Genomic DNA, 12,565 nt, shown 5'->3' with positions numbered 1-12,565 from the left:
TGTTAGATTTTAAATATATTTCTGTCGGGAGCTATATGTTGGATTTAAAATATGTTTAATTACAGTGAAAATGTGCGCTCTATTATTTCACCATTTGCAAACCTTGTTCCCGTGCTATCCATGAAACATGGACCTAATTTCCTGGTGTGCGGAAATCTGTGAAATTTAATTTCCTAGGAAAATCTCGCACAATGTTTTCATGAGCATCACGTCATACCTACTGCGCTAAAGTCAGGTACCTCCGGGATAGTGAACATGGTAAAAAATACGCTACGCTTCCCAAAAAGGCTCACGAGCGGACTAGTAAGAACTTTTCGCGGGGATTTGTTGCGCCTCATTAGCTCTTGTGCACCGTTTTATCGCTAATGATGTTACGTCCGTTCCCTCTGAATGATCCTACAGGCTCTGAGGCTTTCTGAGGTTGTTTATGCGCTGGAACGATTTTTGAATACCGTGCTGTTGCTATCACACAGCCCGGTACAGGCCTTCCGGAGCTTTCAGTCCCGAAGTAACTCATTAATCCATCGCCGATGGCAAACGCTAAACGAAGCGGTTTTCCACGGGTTTGCAGGCCTTTTCACATGATTTTCTCATCCTGTTTGTGCAGTTTACTGGCGTTTACGAATCTGTTTACTGAGCTGTGCGCTGGGGAATGTCGCTTACATGCTGCCCCAGTTGACGCGTTTTGAGGTGCTAGTTGAGCTCCACCATGCATGCATCACTGCTTTTCCTTGTGTACGCGTCAGTATATTGTGTATATATACCCGCTAATCCTGGTGCATGTCACGTCAGGCACACCTGAGACGCGACTCATATTCACCCCCGGTCGTCATCCTGAACGGATCGGAAATAGATCGTAAAACTCAGGAAACCAGTGAGCATTAAAGTTTTTCGTGTTTCCGTCTCGCATGTTTAGCGAAACGTAGAGCTGGGGCTCTGTGAAATGGGCATAGAACAGTTTTCGTTTATCAGCGCCGACGGTGGCTCGAAAGCTGTAAAATATTTAATGATCCACTGGCAGGCTTTGTGTTGAATCTTAAGTGGGTTAGAATGCTCATTTGTGTTGTGTGCGTTGTGTAATGTAAATAACACCATGCCAACAGGTCACTGTCAATTTGAGAGTCCCTTTTGGTGTTTGCCTGGTTGGTTTATTGAATAGGGAGAAAGTTGGTCGATTTATTTCCTACCGGTAAATGAACGTTTGCTGTTTTTTATTCTTTTTTTCGATAAAATCTTTTACGGTCCGCTAGTACCGTGAGCAGCGCTCAAAGAGGTTCGAGAACCGGTTAAGGAGACTTTTTGTTCCTCCAAACCGAATTGGCGTTAAAACCAACACAACTGAGCCTTTCAGAAAGAACAGAAAGAACTTCTATCCTTTATGCCGTTTTAAAGCTTTCGTAAAGAGGGCCACACGTAGTTGGCAACAGCGTCGATACGGCGTATCCAAACATAGCGATTCTTGAGCGGAAACATCCCATTCCCGATCAGCAATATCCAGCAAGGCAAGTGAACACTTTGGATCCTTTCCAACGAACCTTCCTTAAGGGTTCCGCTTTCCGGGTGTGGGATGGCTAATAAAACACTCCCAGCATAGCGTACACGTGCAGCTGTGAAATTCCGCTGTGGTTTACTTTTATGTCTTCACCTGCTTAGTCGTGGTGGACGCGGAATGGATATAGTGGTGAAACTGAAGCCAACATTTTTATTGCCCTTCCGCTGCGAGTGCAGAAGCTTGAGGTGGAATCGCAAGAAAGCAGCGGCGTTGGGTCCTGTAGGCGGTCAAAGGATACGCTATTGCAAATGGAGGCTTGCACTGGTTGGGGCGGTCGCGTGGGTCTGATAGAGAGTCGGTGGGTTGGCCGAAAAGTTTTCCTGCCCTTTTTCCGGCACTCAACGGCCACTTCCGTTCGTTCCCTCGACAGTGCTTGTGTTGGTTCATCAAGCGAATGAGTTATGGACCAGGCTGGATCGCACTCAGGATAGTTTTTGAGGTTTCGTCCGGCTGCGTTAATAGGATACGAACAACCCGAGCGATTCGGACGCTGGTGAAGGTTTTCCGCAAACCAGCCGACCACTTGCTTGTGTTCCGTGCCGTTTCAGCATCGTCAGCTGAACAGGAAAATATTTTACGCAGCTATTTGTTCCAATCAAACAGTTGATTGAGCCATGAAAGGCATTTAATTAAGACTTTGCTGGTGGAAAACGCAACTAGATGACGAAGGATTCATCGTTTTGCATATAGCGATTTCGAAGCATGCAGAAAACTTGTTTCATAAATTTTGTTACCGCACCGGAAAGAAGCCTTCAATTTCATTCAAATATCAGCGATTTGTTCTTTTGATGTTTTTCTTTCTTTCTTGTTTTTCTTTTGATGCACCGGTTATGAAAAAACCTTCAACTGTTCATCAGCTCAAACCTGTTTTGTTTTTTATTTAATCAGCAAATATATAGCAAATGTTTCAAATATCTTGGAAAATGAACTACTGTCACTTTTTGAAGCCAAACACCACTGATTGTGGTACAACTCAGCTCAAATGCCGCCGCCAAGCAACAAGCCACGGCTTGAGCATTATCCTTTTCCTGGTATACCATACTGTCAAAAGTTGTAGTTATATTGTGCACCGTTTTCAGCTACGAACCAGATATTTTTTTCTTTTCAGAAAGTCTATTTTTGGCAAACGATGATCATGATGATGTTCTTTATATCGTTCCGAAGCATTTTCCTTGTATTATTCGTATTTTTTTCTATTGTAATGACATCTGCCAAAAATCTTTTTTTCATCAGAATCTTACGCTCAAAAGGAGCAATGGGCTCCTTTGATGTGATGAATAGTTGATGTGCTTCTTGGTGCCCTCAACATGTTCTCGCAAAACGGAACGCTTTGATCCCAAACCGCATAGAGGTCACTTTGTTAGCAACGATAAAACCGTGATATCAATGCATTCGGTGACGATCGATTGGGGCGCTTGTCAGCAGCCAACCTATTTCCTTCCTTCGATGCTGTACCAAACCACAGTTAGATCACGTCTGGTGAGTGGTTTTATTAACTTCCCTTCCATCGTTTTCCATGCTGCTGAGGAATAAAATTTTATTTCCTCACATTGCTGCTGTCCAGCACATCGTTCTTCTGTGCCATCTGTCAAGATGCGGTGGTTCCGGTGGTAATTGGCTAGCCACGAGTGTGCCTAATGTCTGTTTATGCGTGGTCCGAAGGATGTCCGAGCGCTGTACGTGCACTGTTGACCTTTGTGCCCCTCCGGAGATTGTGCCACCCGGTTCGGGGAAGAATTCGGCGTACTCTGGGGCATATTTTATGTAACATCCTTGCGAGGGCGAACACGTGTAGCGATGGTTTGAGGTTTGCTTTGGAGATGTTCTGTCGCAGGGATTTGCCGCGTTGCTTGAAGTGCCCGTTTCTAAACATAGCCTCGGTATTGCCCGGTTAGTTGATGTGTGATGTGTGTGTGTGTGGTGTTGTGCGGATTTATTCCAGCAAAAAAAGCCAATTGCCATCCCACATACGCCCCGGAGTTTATTCCAGCGAGTGCCGGTCACCCAACGGAATTATACACACCTTAGCTCGAGAACCAGGACGGTCCTGTGGTGTCCCTCTCAGCCCAGGCGCTTCAGTTTTATTGACTTTCTCACACCGATCCGCAAACCACTGGCCGCCGCCCTCGGTAGGGACTTCTATTCATCTCTCGGAAGCTCACATAGCTCCACGCAAATATTCCCCGAACAACCAGGACCGGAACCGAGAAGAACCGCACGGTACACAATTGGGCGACTCCATCGTCGAGCTGGGCGTGGGAAAAGCTTTACCTTTTGCTAACGAACGAAGCGTGTGTCCCACGTTCCACTGGTGATACATGAACAATAAAAAAGCAAAACAAAGCACATCCTCGCACGGGACCCCCTACACCGTGTGGCTCACCCATGCACATGCAGTTATGGAATATTTTCACGGACTGGCGTTGGCGCATCACCGGGTGAAATACCGGAGTCTACAATAAACCGCGAACGAACGAGCAGTGACTGAAAATAAAACCAACAAAAATAAAAAAAAATAAAAACAGAAAATTCGAAACACACTCGGAGAATGAAAAATTGGACTCAAATAGCCGCGCAACATAAGCTCGGTCACGGTAAGCCGGGATACTGGATGCGGTTTGGCTGCCACCGGCGGAACGGCACGGTTAAATGAGTGGGAAATATTTAGCACACGGTTTATGTGTGTGTGTCTGTGTGGGTGTATGTGTTTCGATGCGGTTTGTGTTTTTGGTTCGTTTGGTTAGCCCACCCAACGGAATGCATTGCGTGATGCTCGGTGCTGCTGCATAGTTTCACACAGAACCATTTTTTTCACGACACAGAATTTGTAAAGACTTTTAGCCAATCCATCAAAGGTATTGCAAAAATTCCATTGCGTTCCGAAAAATGGCTATAATGTTTTGTATCTACCTGTATTGTTGGAAAAATTCTACCAATTAATAACCCGACGGTACGACGGTCGTTGATTGAGAATGCATTTCGATTGATGTGCAGGTGAAATATTATTCCCAAATTGGCAGCTTTACATATTCGTCGTACACATCGTCGGCATTTTCCATGTTCAACCAACGAGGGCTCAATTTTCGTTTTACTTTGAAGCCCATTTCCAACACCAGGACATACGTGTGCGTCCCGTAACTCACAGAGAGTGCATTTGGGAATACTAATTAAGGACAGAAAAGGGTTCGAAATTAATTACGATATGCATCTATTATCGGTGAAGTTGCAAAAGAAAGCGTGTCGTACAAATTTCCCTACCTGTGAGGTGCTATTTACCTGTCTGTTTTTTTCATGTTACAAGCAAACCTGATTTGGCCTTGATTGAATGGCTCACTTCAAAGGATTCTGAGCATCGAATGGCCATGTACACCGGCGTGTCGGTGGTGAATTATGCAAAGAACTTCCGCACTCGCCCATGCTGCTCGCTTTCGGAGCAGCAATGTGGCAACTCGGATTGCACCAAATTTGCATAACAATCAACCCGAACCCGTAGCGAGCCTCCGTAAAGCGTGACAATATCTCAATTATCGCCCATTTATCCACTCAGTTGACTCGCCAGGCAACCCTGGCACGAGCCCGGGTCCCGGGCAGTGAGCGCGTTGATTGCTAATTTGTAACAACTAGTCATGTATCGTAATCACGTGCGAGCAACATTATCCCGGACACGGCCGAATGGCTCCGTGGTATGCACTGGCTGGCCTCCGTCCGGAAAATGGTCCATTTCCTGCACGGTTTGCAAGGCTTTTTTTGCTCTCTCTCTCTCTCACTGCCTTTCTCTTTTCTTCTTTCATTACGAATGCTGTTTTTCCACCCGTTTGACCTCCGACCATTTTCTGCTCCGGTTTCCGAGTGCTGCTCGATTTAATTCAATTTTATGCAACTCCACGGGCACGGGCACCCGATTAGCACTTTCTCCCTTGGTTTCGTGTGTTGGTGGTGTCGGAAATATGATTTTCTGCCCGATATACACTGCGTGCCATCCCGGGAGAGAAGGATAACACGTGCCCGGCCGGCCGGGTGGGCGGATTAAACTAGATTATAGAATGTTGTACCGGGCTGGCTTAAGGCTTGGCTGGTGGTTCGTCGGTGGAAACTCATCGGAAAGGCTCGCGCAGGCGAGCGTAACGGACGAGAGAAAGGAAGCGAGATCATTAAAATTTTCCGACGATTGGGTCACTGGTCAGCGGTGAAAGGACTCGTCATTTCTTGTCGTCTCGCAACGTAATCCCACTCCGTTGACACACGTAATGTATTTGAGGTTATTTTGTTAGGGATTACAGGCGATTTTTCACGAGCTTGTTTGTGGGCTCGCGTAAACCTTCGTAAAGGGCGTCTGGGCGATCGGCAATGTTTGCTTCCAATTTTAGCGTTTAATCAACGTGGTGGGTCCTTTCAATGACATCCAGTTTGTGGAAAAAAAAACTTCCATTAAATTAAACAGTCTATGATTTTGAGATTTATTATCTAACTAAAGATGGCTATGGGGTGGTGAAAAGGAAAAGCCCCAAAGTAGCATAAATTTTTCCGCATTGCTATGTAGTGTCATAATGATTTTATGGAGCCCAATTTTACTGCGGACTATTGAACGATCGCTAGAGCTCTCTACGCCTGGTGACGGCTTACAGATTTCTGCTTCGAGGCGTTATAAATTCCTTCCCTACACCCAAACCCCCCTTCGATTGATCCAACCCACGCCCAGCTACACGGTTCATTTTCTTAAAAGCCTCCGGGAGCGGGCTATAAATAATTTTCCGAACAGTGTGAAAAGATAAAGTGCCGCTACGCGCCCTTCAGGAGTGAGCCCCGAAACGGACGCAACGACCACCGCCGCGTGGCTGGGGACTAATTCCCCGGAACGGTGGTGGCTGGCAGACAGAGGATCTTCAATCAGGATGCGACCCGCCTGCCGGAAGTGTCGTGAAAGGAAAAAGCGTCGCTTCCAATAATCGTCGGCGTTCGTTCGCATAAATCAAGCCCGCCGGTGCCGAGAGAGAATCGTGTCGCATAACGCGGCCGCATGTGACCTTTTCGGGTTCCTGCTGGGTTGGGCTTCGAATTTCCGGCCACGGTCACGGTTCTCGAGTGCGATGGAATAAAAATTAATTGTTCGCCAGTAATGGTTCCCTGGGCGGCGTTGACGGTGACTTATGCTGGAGCGGGTTGTTAATCGGTCGTTTTTCAAAGCCATACACGACCGTAATGGGATCGTTAACGGGTGGCTTATTTCGTCGGCGGATGCTTTCGTTCCCTCGCCACGGGGCTAAGATGCACTTCCGGAGTGCATCTTTGGTGTGATGCGCGTGAAAAAAAAGGGTGTTGGTAATGAGCTAAGCGCAGAGTCATTTTATTTAAAAGGGTCTCAAAATTTTATTGACCGTCTAAGTGACGGTTCAATATTGCCTTCGGTTGCTTTTCTAGCCTCATCTTTCTAGCGCCAGATAGTTTTGTCAGCTGAAAATGCTCTTCAGGAAGCGAACAAAAAAATATGTAAATGCTGGTACACAGTCGTGTGTGTGTGTCGTTCTTTAGTGGATTCTCGCATCAGATCGGATACCAAAGATTGCCGTCGTTTTTGTTTCATTGGTTTCATATAAATTCTTGCTTCCGGTGCATCTCCCGGGAGCCACCAATTTGCTGCTTCCCAATGCCATAATTTTCTTCCAACTAAAGGTAATAAATTTCCAACTTTTACTCCACACGAACCGCGTGGCGCCGATGCGTTCCAGAGCAACATGCGTGCTGCTTTTCACGGTTGTGTGTATATTTTTTTGTCTGCTTTGTTTTTACGCACCCACAGCAACGTTGCAGCTGAACACATATTAACTTATTTATGGCACATTTTATGTGACTTTTGGTTCTCTGCTCGGCCGAAAAGAATATCGCCGCCATCAAATTACGCCAGTTTCATAAATTAAATCCCACGCAAGTGTTAATATGGGATGCAGTAAAGGCAAGAGCACCGGAGCGGGATGCCGAAAACTCTACAAAAAAAAAACATACACGCACGCACAAGGGCTGTAATATTCTCAGTTATGCTTCCGACAACGATCGCAGGATGGATGGATTGTTTGTTCCATTTTTACGAGCGATGATGTACTTATGGTGGCGTTAAATAAATTCCGCACGACAGATCGCGTCAGGTTGGCTTCTTGTGTGCTGTTGTTTACATGCTTTACCTTCACGCATACACTGACACATGGGTGGAAAGGATGAGGCGCGAGAAATATCAACATTTCGAAAAAAAAATCCTTCCTTGTTGCTTTCAATTTTTTTCCCATTCCCGGGTCAAGGCCGCTGGGCCTGTAAGAGCGGTCCAAGAAATGGTGAAGAAAGTTTTCCAACCTGCCCGAAGGTACCAAGCGCTGGCTCACGTTTCGTGTTCCGGCCATCTCGTGGGACAGATTGGAGGGCACTGAAGACGGGGAAGAAATTTACGATCGCTCGCCTACGGGGGTTCATAATTAGGACGGACGATTTAATTACGCCCTTGCACCACATGGGACGGTCGCGCGGGAAATCGATCGGTCCGGGATCGTAATTTTCCTAGCCACTCGGCGTTCAGACGAATCCTGTAATTAGGCAGCCCCATCAACGGATCCGGTCGCCCTCTTTCGGTTCGTGGTCATGCAGATGCTTTCCATTTGACTGCACAAGAAACCTTGAGGCAGATGCGACTTGAGCTCGGTGAGCTGTGTTTCGGGGAAATTGGAAAACTAGCCCACTTCTCGACGCTTGGTGAGCGGCCGCTGACTAACACTATCGACTGTGCTTTCGATTCCAGCTGTTCCGGGAAGAACCACTGCAGCTTCATCTTCTCGCAGGATCACCCGTTCGCGGTCGTCTGGAAGGAGGGCACGGTGCGCATCAAGTACATCTGCATGGACGGTAAGTCACGGTCGTTTCGTATGGCTAACGTGGGTTGCGGTTTCATCTTCTGGTTATTTCGAGCAGACATGTTTAATTATAAGCCCAAGCAGAGTTCACGATGACATTTTGCTCTTCGGTGCATTAACTGGGAGTTGATGTCCTGCATGTTCAATAATATATCACTAAATCGATAATATGGCGTCGAACCAAAATGAAGTTGTTATTATGCAATCAAGTTCGTTAGTGGGAATTGCAGATAATTCTACTCCTTAACTAAATAAGCTCTACTTTCTATGCTGCTCTCTAGACTATATATATTAGATGAAAACATTTCTTTTCAATATGATCTGGTTTTTTAAGATTTTATTTATTGATTATTGTTTTATTATACCATATATTTTTCTTTAGTTCGAGCTCTGATTGTTTTATCAAGCTCTTGCAGATTACATTGTAGATAATGTGTCAACAATTTTTTCTTAAATTGACTGAGATTGACACACCTTTATCGATAAATAAAAGTTTATTATTTTTTCAATCCTCTTGGTTATTAATTACGTACTGCATGCGTTACTATCATATTCATGTCATTAAATGATCATTGCTTCCAAACAAAGCCGAATGAAAAGAACCATTCAGTACCCAATTTTACGGGTGTTGTAATGGTTCGCGGTATCGATTGAAATTAAATTAACTCTTATTCAAACCTAAACACTCAGCACAATTAAGGTGAACCACAAACGGTAGCTCCACGTTGTCCGCCCATTAGCGCGCTGTAAGCCAGCAAATGAGAATCATCCTCAATACCGGCTGCATAGCAAGCTAATCGACCATTCCGATTCAAATGTAGCCAAAGGAAGCTCCAATCTGCAGGATGTGGTACGCATGCGAACTTACGCCATCGTGCCACGTTCGTGCCCTCGATAGTGCTGGTGGTTTTCACCATACCAAGCCTAGAGCGCCGGAAAGACGAACGCCATACAAAATTCAAGGTCATTAGAGTGATCTTGGTAGGGCGTGGACTTGACCCGACACGCGCCCGACCGGACGCGTCTTGGCGGCGTCACGATGTCTGGACGTGGATAGCGTTCTAGAGCGCCCTAGTGTGGTGGGATTCGTCCTTGCTGGGATGGCGTCCCCAGCAATGGCGTCTCCGCGCAAATGGCAGCCAAAAAACGCACGTCCTGGCGGTCGTGTGGTCGCGGCCGGGTGGACCTGTCTTCGATTACGAAAGGCTCTTGGTGCCGGTTAAGCCTAAGCTTCCGTGAAATGAATTTTATGCCACCGGTCCGTGCGCGGGTTGGCACTTGGGAAAGGCGAAACGGCTGCCAAGGAGTGTTTTTATGGGCTCCAATGTCTGTGGAGACAGTCGTCTGTAGGCAAGCGCTAATAGGTTCGGGGCTGATGGTGGGAGTGTTTCGTCCGTGGAGTAACTCGCAAGGAGTTGTGTTGGCGAAAATCGAGATTCCGCTGTCAATTTGACAGTAAGCTGTTAGCTCAAATTAAATGAAAAAAAAACAAGCATTCCACGGATGATGCTCCGCATTGTTTGTACGCAAAAAGAAAGCATTGCATAGTCGTCTGGCAGTGGAACGGACGCTACATTTAGCGTTATTTACGGTGAAACTACAAATCGTTGCCGCTTAATGCTTCGTTCAATCATCTTCAGCAGTGTTCTCTGAGCCGTGTACGTAATCCACTTAAGAAAGATGGAAATGGATTTGCGCAACGTGCGCTGCTTATCGCAATGGTCCCTATCTCTGACCCCAAGCCCCGGTCTGTCTCGTGGCAATGGTCGAAAATGGGACCATAAAAAGCCAAACCCCACGCTGCCAACCAACGGGGACGGGGGAGAAGAAAAAAAAGAAAAGTGCAAAAACGAGAGCATCACGGTGGAACAAAAGTAACACACAAAAAAAAAAAAGTTCGTGGAAAAAAAAACGAGTAAAAAGGATACGATATAAACTGATACCGCGTACATCATTGGCGTTTCAGTTTGGCGCCAGATTTCGGCCGTTGGCGTCGACGTCGGGAAAAAGGAAGCGTGAACATTAATGCCGAAAAAAAGGGGCGATCGTTGATTGGTCGTTCCAGCCGGAACGGCTCCGACGTGAGCGAGCGTGACCGGGGTCCTTACGCGCCGCGTGGCATCGTTGGATGGGTTTTATTTCCTATCCTCCGAGAGTGGGCCTACACCACGGCTGGACCTTTTGTGAGGTCGTCCTGTGGCGCCGGAAATGGGCCGGGATGATGTAATGTTGCGTGTGTGTGTGCCCGCCCGATGCTATCGGCGACACATTCCGCATGATGAGAGCATCCCCGGTTTATGCATCCCGCCCGTGCTGGTGGGAATTGGGATTGTAGGAAAAAAAAACCCAACACTCAAACAACATTCCAGCGAGATGCGCCCTTGCTGCCTGCTCGGGGTAAATCGCTTTTATGAGCCCACCCATCGGGTGGCTCAACCGTGACCGCTAATTGAGGCTACGGTGGGTCCTTTTTTATTGTTTTATGTTTCTTTTTTTTCCCACACACCGGAGTGACACCGGTGTACAAAGCCATCGCCACAAACCCGATAAGACACTTCCCGGCCCCCGGTTCACGTTGGTGCATTGATGAACATTTTAATGAAGCCATGTGGCAGGTTTGTGGCTTTCCCCATCCACCAGGGGTTGATAATGCGCTCTCTGCCGCTCATTATCGAGTGCAAACAAAACAGCGCTCGTCTGGAAAGTTTGGAGTGGAACTGAAGAATACAAAAAAAACGGCTCGTGAACTTATGCCCCGGCTGTGGTGGTAGTGAAGGTCGTGAGTTTTCGAGCAATTAAACGATTAAATGATTCGGGCTGTGTGCACACGGCATGAGCAATCCCTTTTTGGTGCAAAATTATCCCGTCAACCGAAATCAAAACTGGGGATGGAAAATATCGTGTCACAACAACTGTTTACTTTTCCCACAGCTCGCAGCTTCGCAAGGTCCTGGAACCACTAATTCTGGTGGGTGATCCCGGTGACCGGGACGCCGTAATCCCGATGGTGATGGATGACGATGAGTTGTTGATCCTTGCGGATGGAGGTGACCGGCGTACTTCGACGTGCCCGTGATTAATTGGCCACTGTGAACGGTCTTTCGTACACTCCGCTAAAAAGGAACACCGTTGACAGATCAGCAAGCGTCCTGTCTTTGTGGTGTCCTTACAATTTCGTCCCCTTCTGCGCTTGCAGGCGTTCAGGTTACATTTCAATCCGCCACAATTAACACGGCGTCCCGAGAAAAAAAAGGACCACTCGCTCCGCCGCTCGGTGTTCGATAAAGTTAATGTATTGCACGATTCGTCCTGTTTGTGTTTGTTTGTTTGTGTGTGAGTGGGATTTTTTTTTTCATTCGTCGGAGTCGGCGTTCGATTATCGTCGTCCCATTTCGTCCTTGTCGATTCTCACACCCCTCCCACGGGGCGCATAGCAACCTACCCTCGGGAGGGTTGCAATGCACCGGCGAGAATGGATTTATTGGCGGGCTAATATCCGTAACACATGGCGTGGTTGAAGGCACGATTTCGGGACCATGGGATGGACCGCTTGCTGCACGTTTCCCGGCGAAACGACGCGTGATGAATGCATTTTCCCAACGCCGCGATGCCGTGTTGTTATGGTTTTGGATTCGATTCATCCCCGGTCCGCGGTTGAGATGGGCCACGAGATTCAGGATTCGGAGCGTTCCAGGGATGCTTCTTTTTCTCTTTTCTTTCTTTGCTTCTCTTTCATGCGCCCATTCCTTTTCGCAACCGATCGCAACCAAATCCAACCGGATTAGGTAGTGTGTAATGTTAGACAAATCCCGAGTTTCGCAGGATTTCGCAGGACGAAGCAAAAGCACCATAGTGTTTTACATTCCACCGAGCACACTCAAGCGATCCGACAGCCGTACGAAATTATGGGTGGAGGGGGTTCTTTGTCGACTTTCGCCCTACCGTAACCGTTAGATGGTACACGACAAATGCAAAATGTCGCCTCTCACGCGGGCAAAAAACGCCCACTGTAAGGTTTCCCAACGCTCGAAGCTCGCCAGCCGTGGGGGCTTTTGCGCACGCAGCGTGGAAATGTAAATCCGTTCCATTGGCGCTCGGTTGCTTTTTATGTTCGCCAATT

At 47.2% G+C, this 12,565-nt stretch overlaps 1 protein-coding gene across 1 annotated transcript in view; it reads left to right on the top strand.

The window, feature by feature from the left end:
* The window catches only part of LOC128724016 (uncharacterized), a 65,973-nt gene that overhangs the window by 27,196 nt on the left and 26,212 nt on the right, over positions 1-12,565 (top strand). The window contains exon 4 of the mRNA XM_053817782.1: positions 8,334-8,437. Within this exon, the coding sequence (XP_053673757.1) occupies positions 8,334-8,437 (104 nt within the window). The remainder of the gene's footprint in view (positions 1-8,333; positions 8,438-12,565) is intronic.

Source organism: Anopheles nili, chromosome 3 (genome assembly GCF_943737925.1).
Source record: "Anopheles nili chromosome 3, idAnoNiliSN_F5_01, whole genome shotgun sequence".
NCBI classification, from domain to species: Eukaryota; Metazoa; Arthropoda; class Insecta; order Diptera; family Culicidae; genus Anopheles; species Anopheles nili.
Note: the sequence above shows the minus strand (reverse complement) of the source record. Positions and strands in the feature narration are given on the sequence as shown.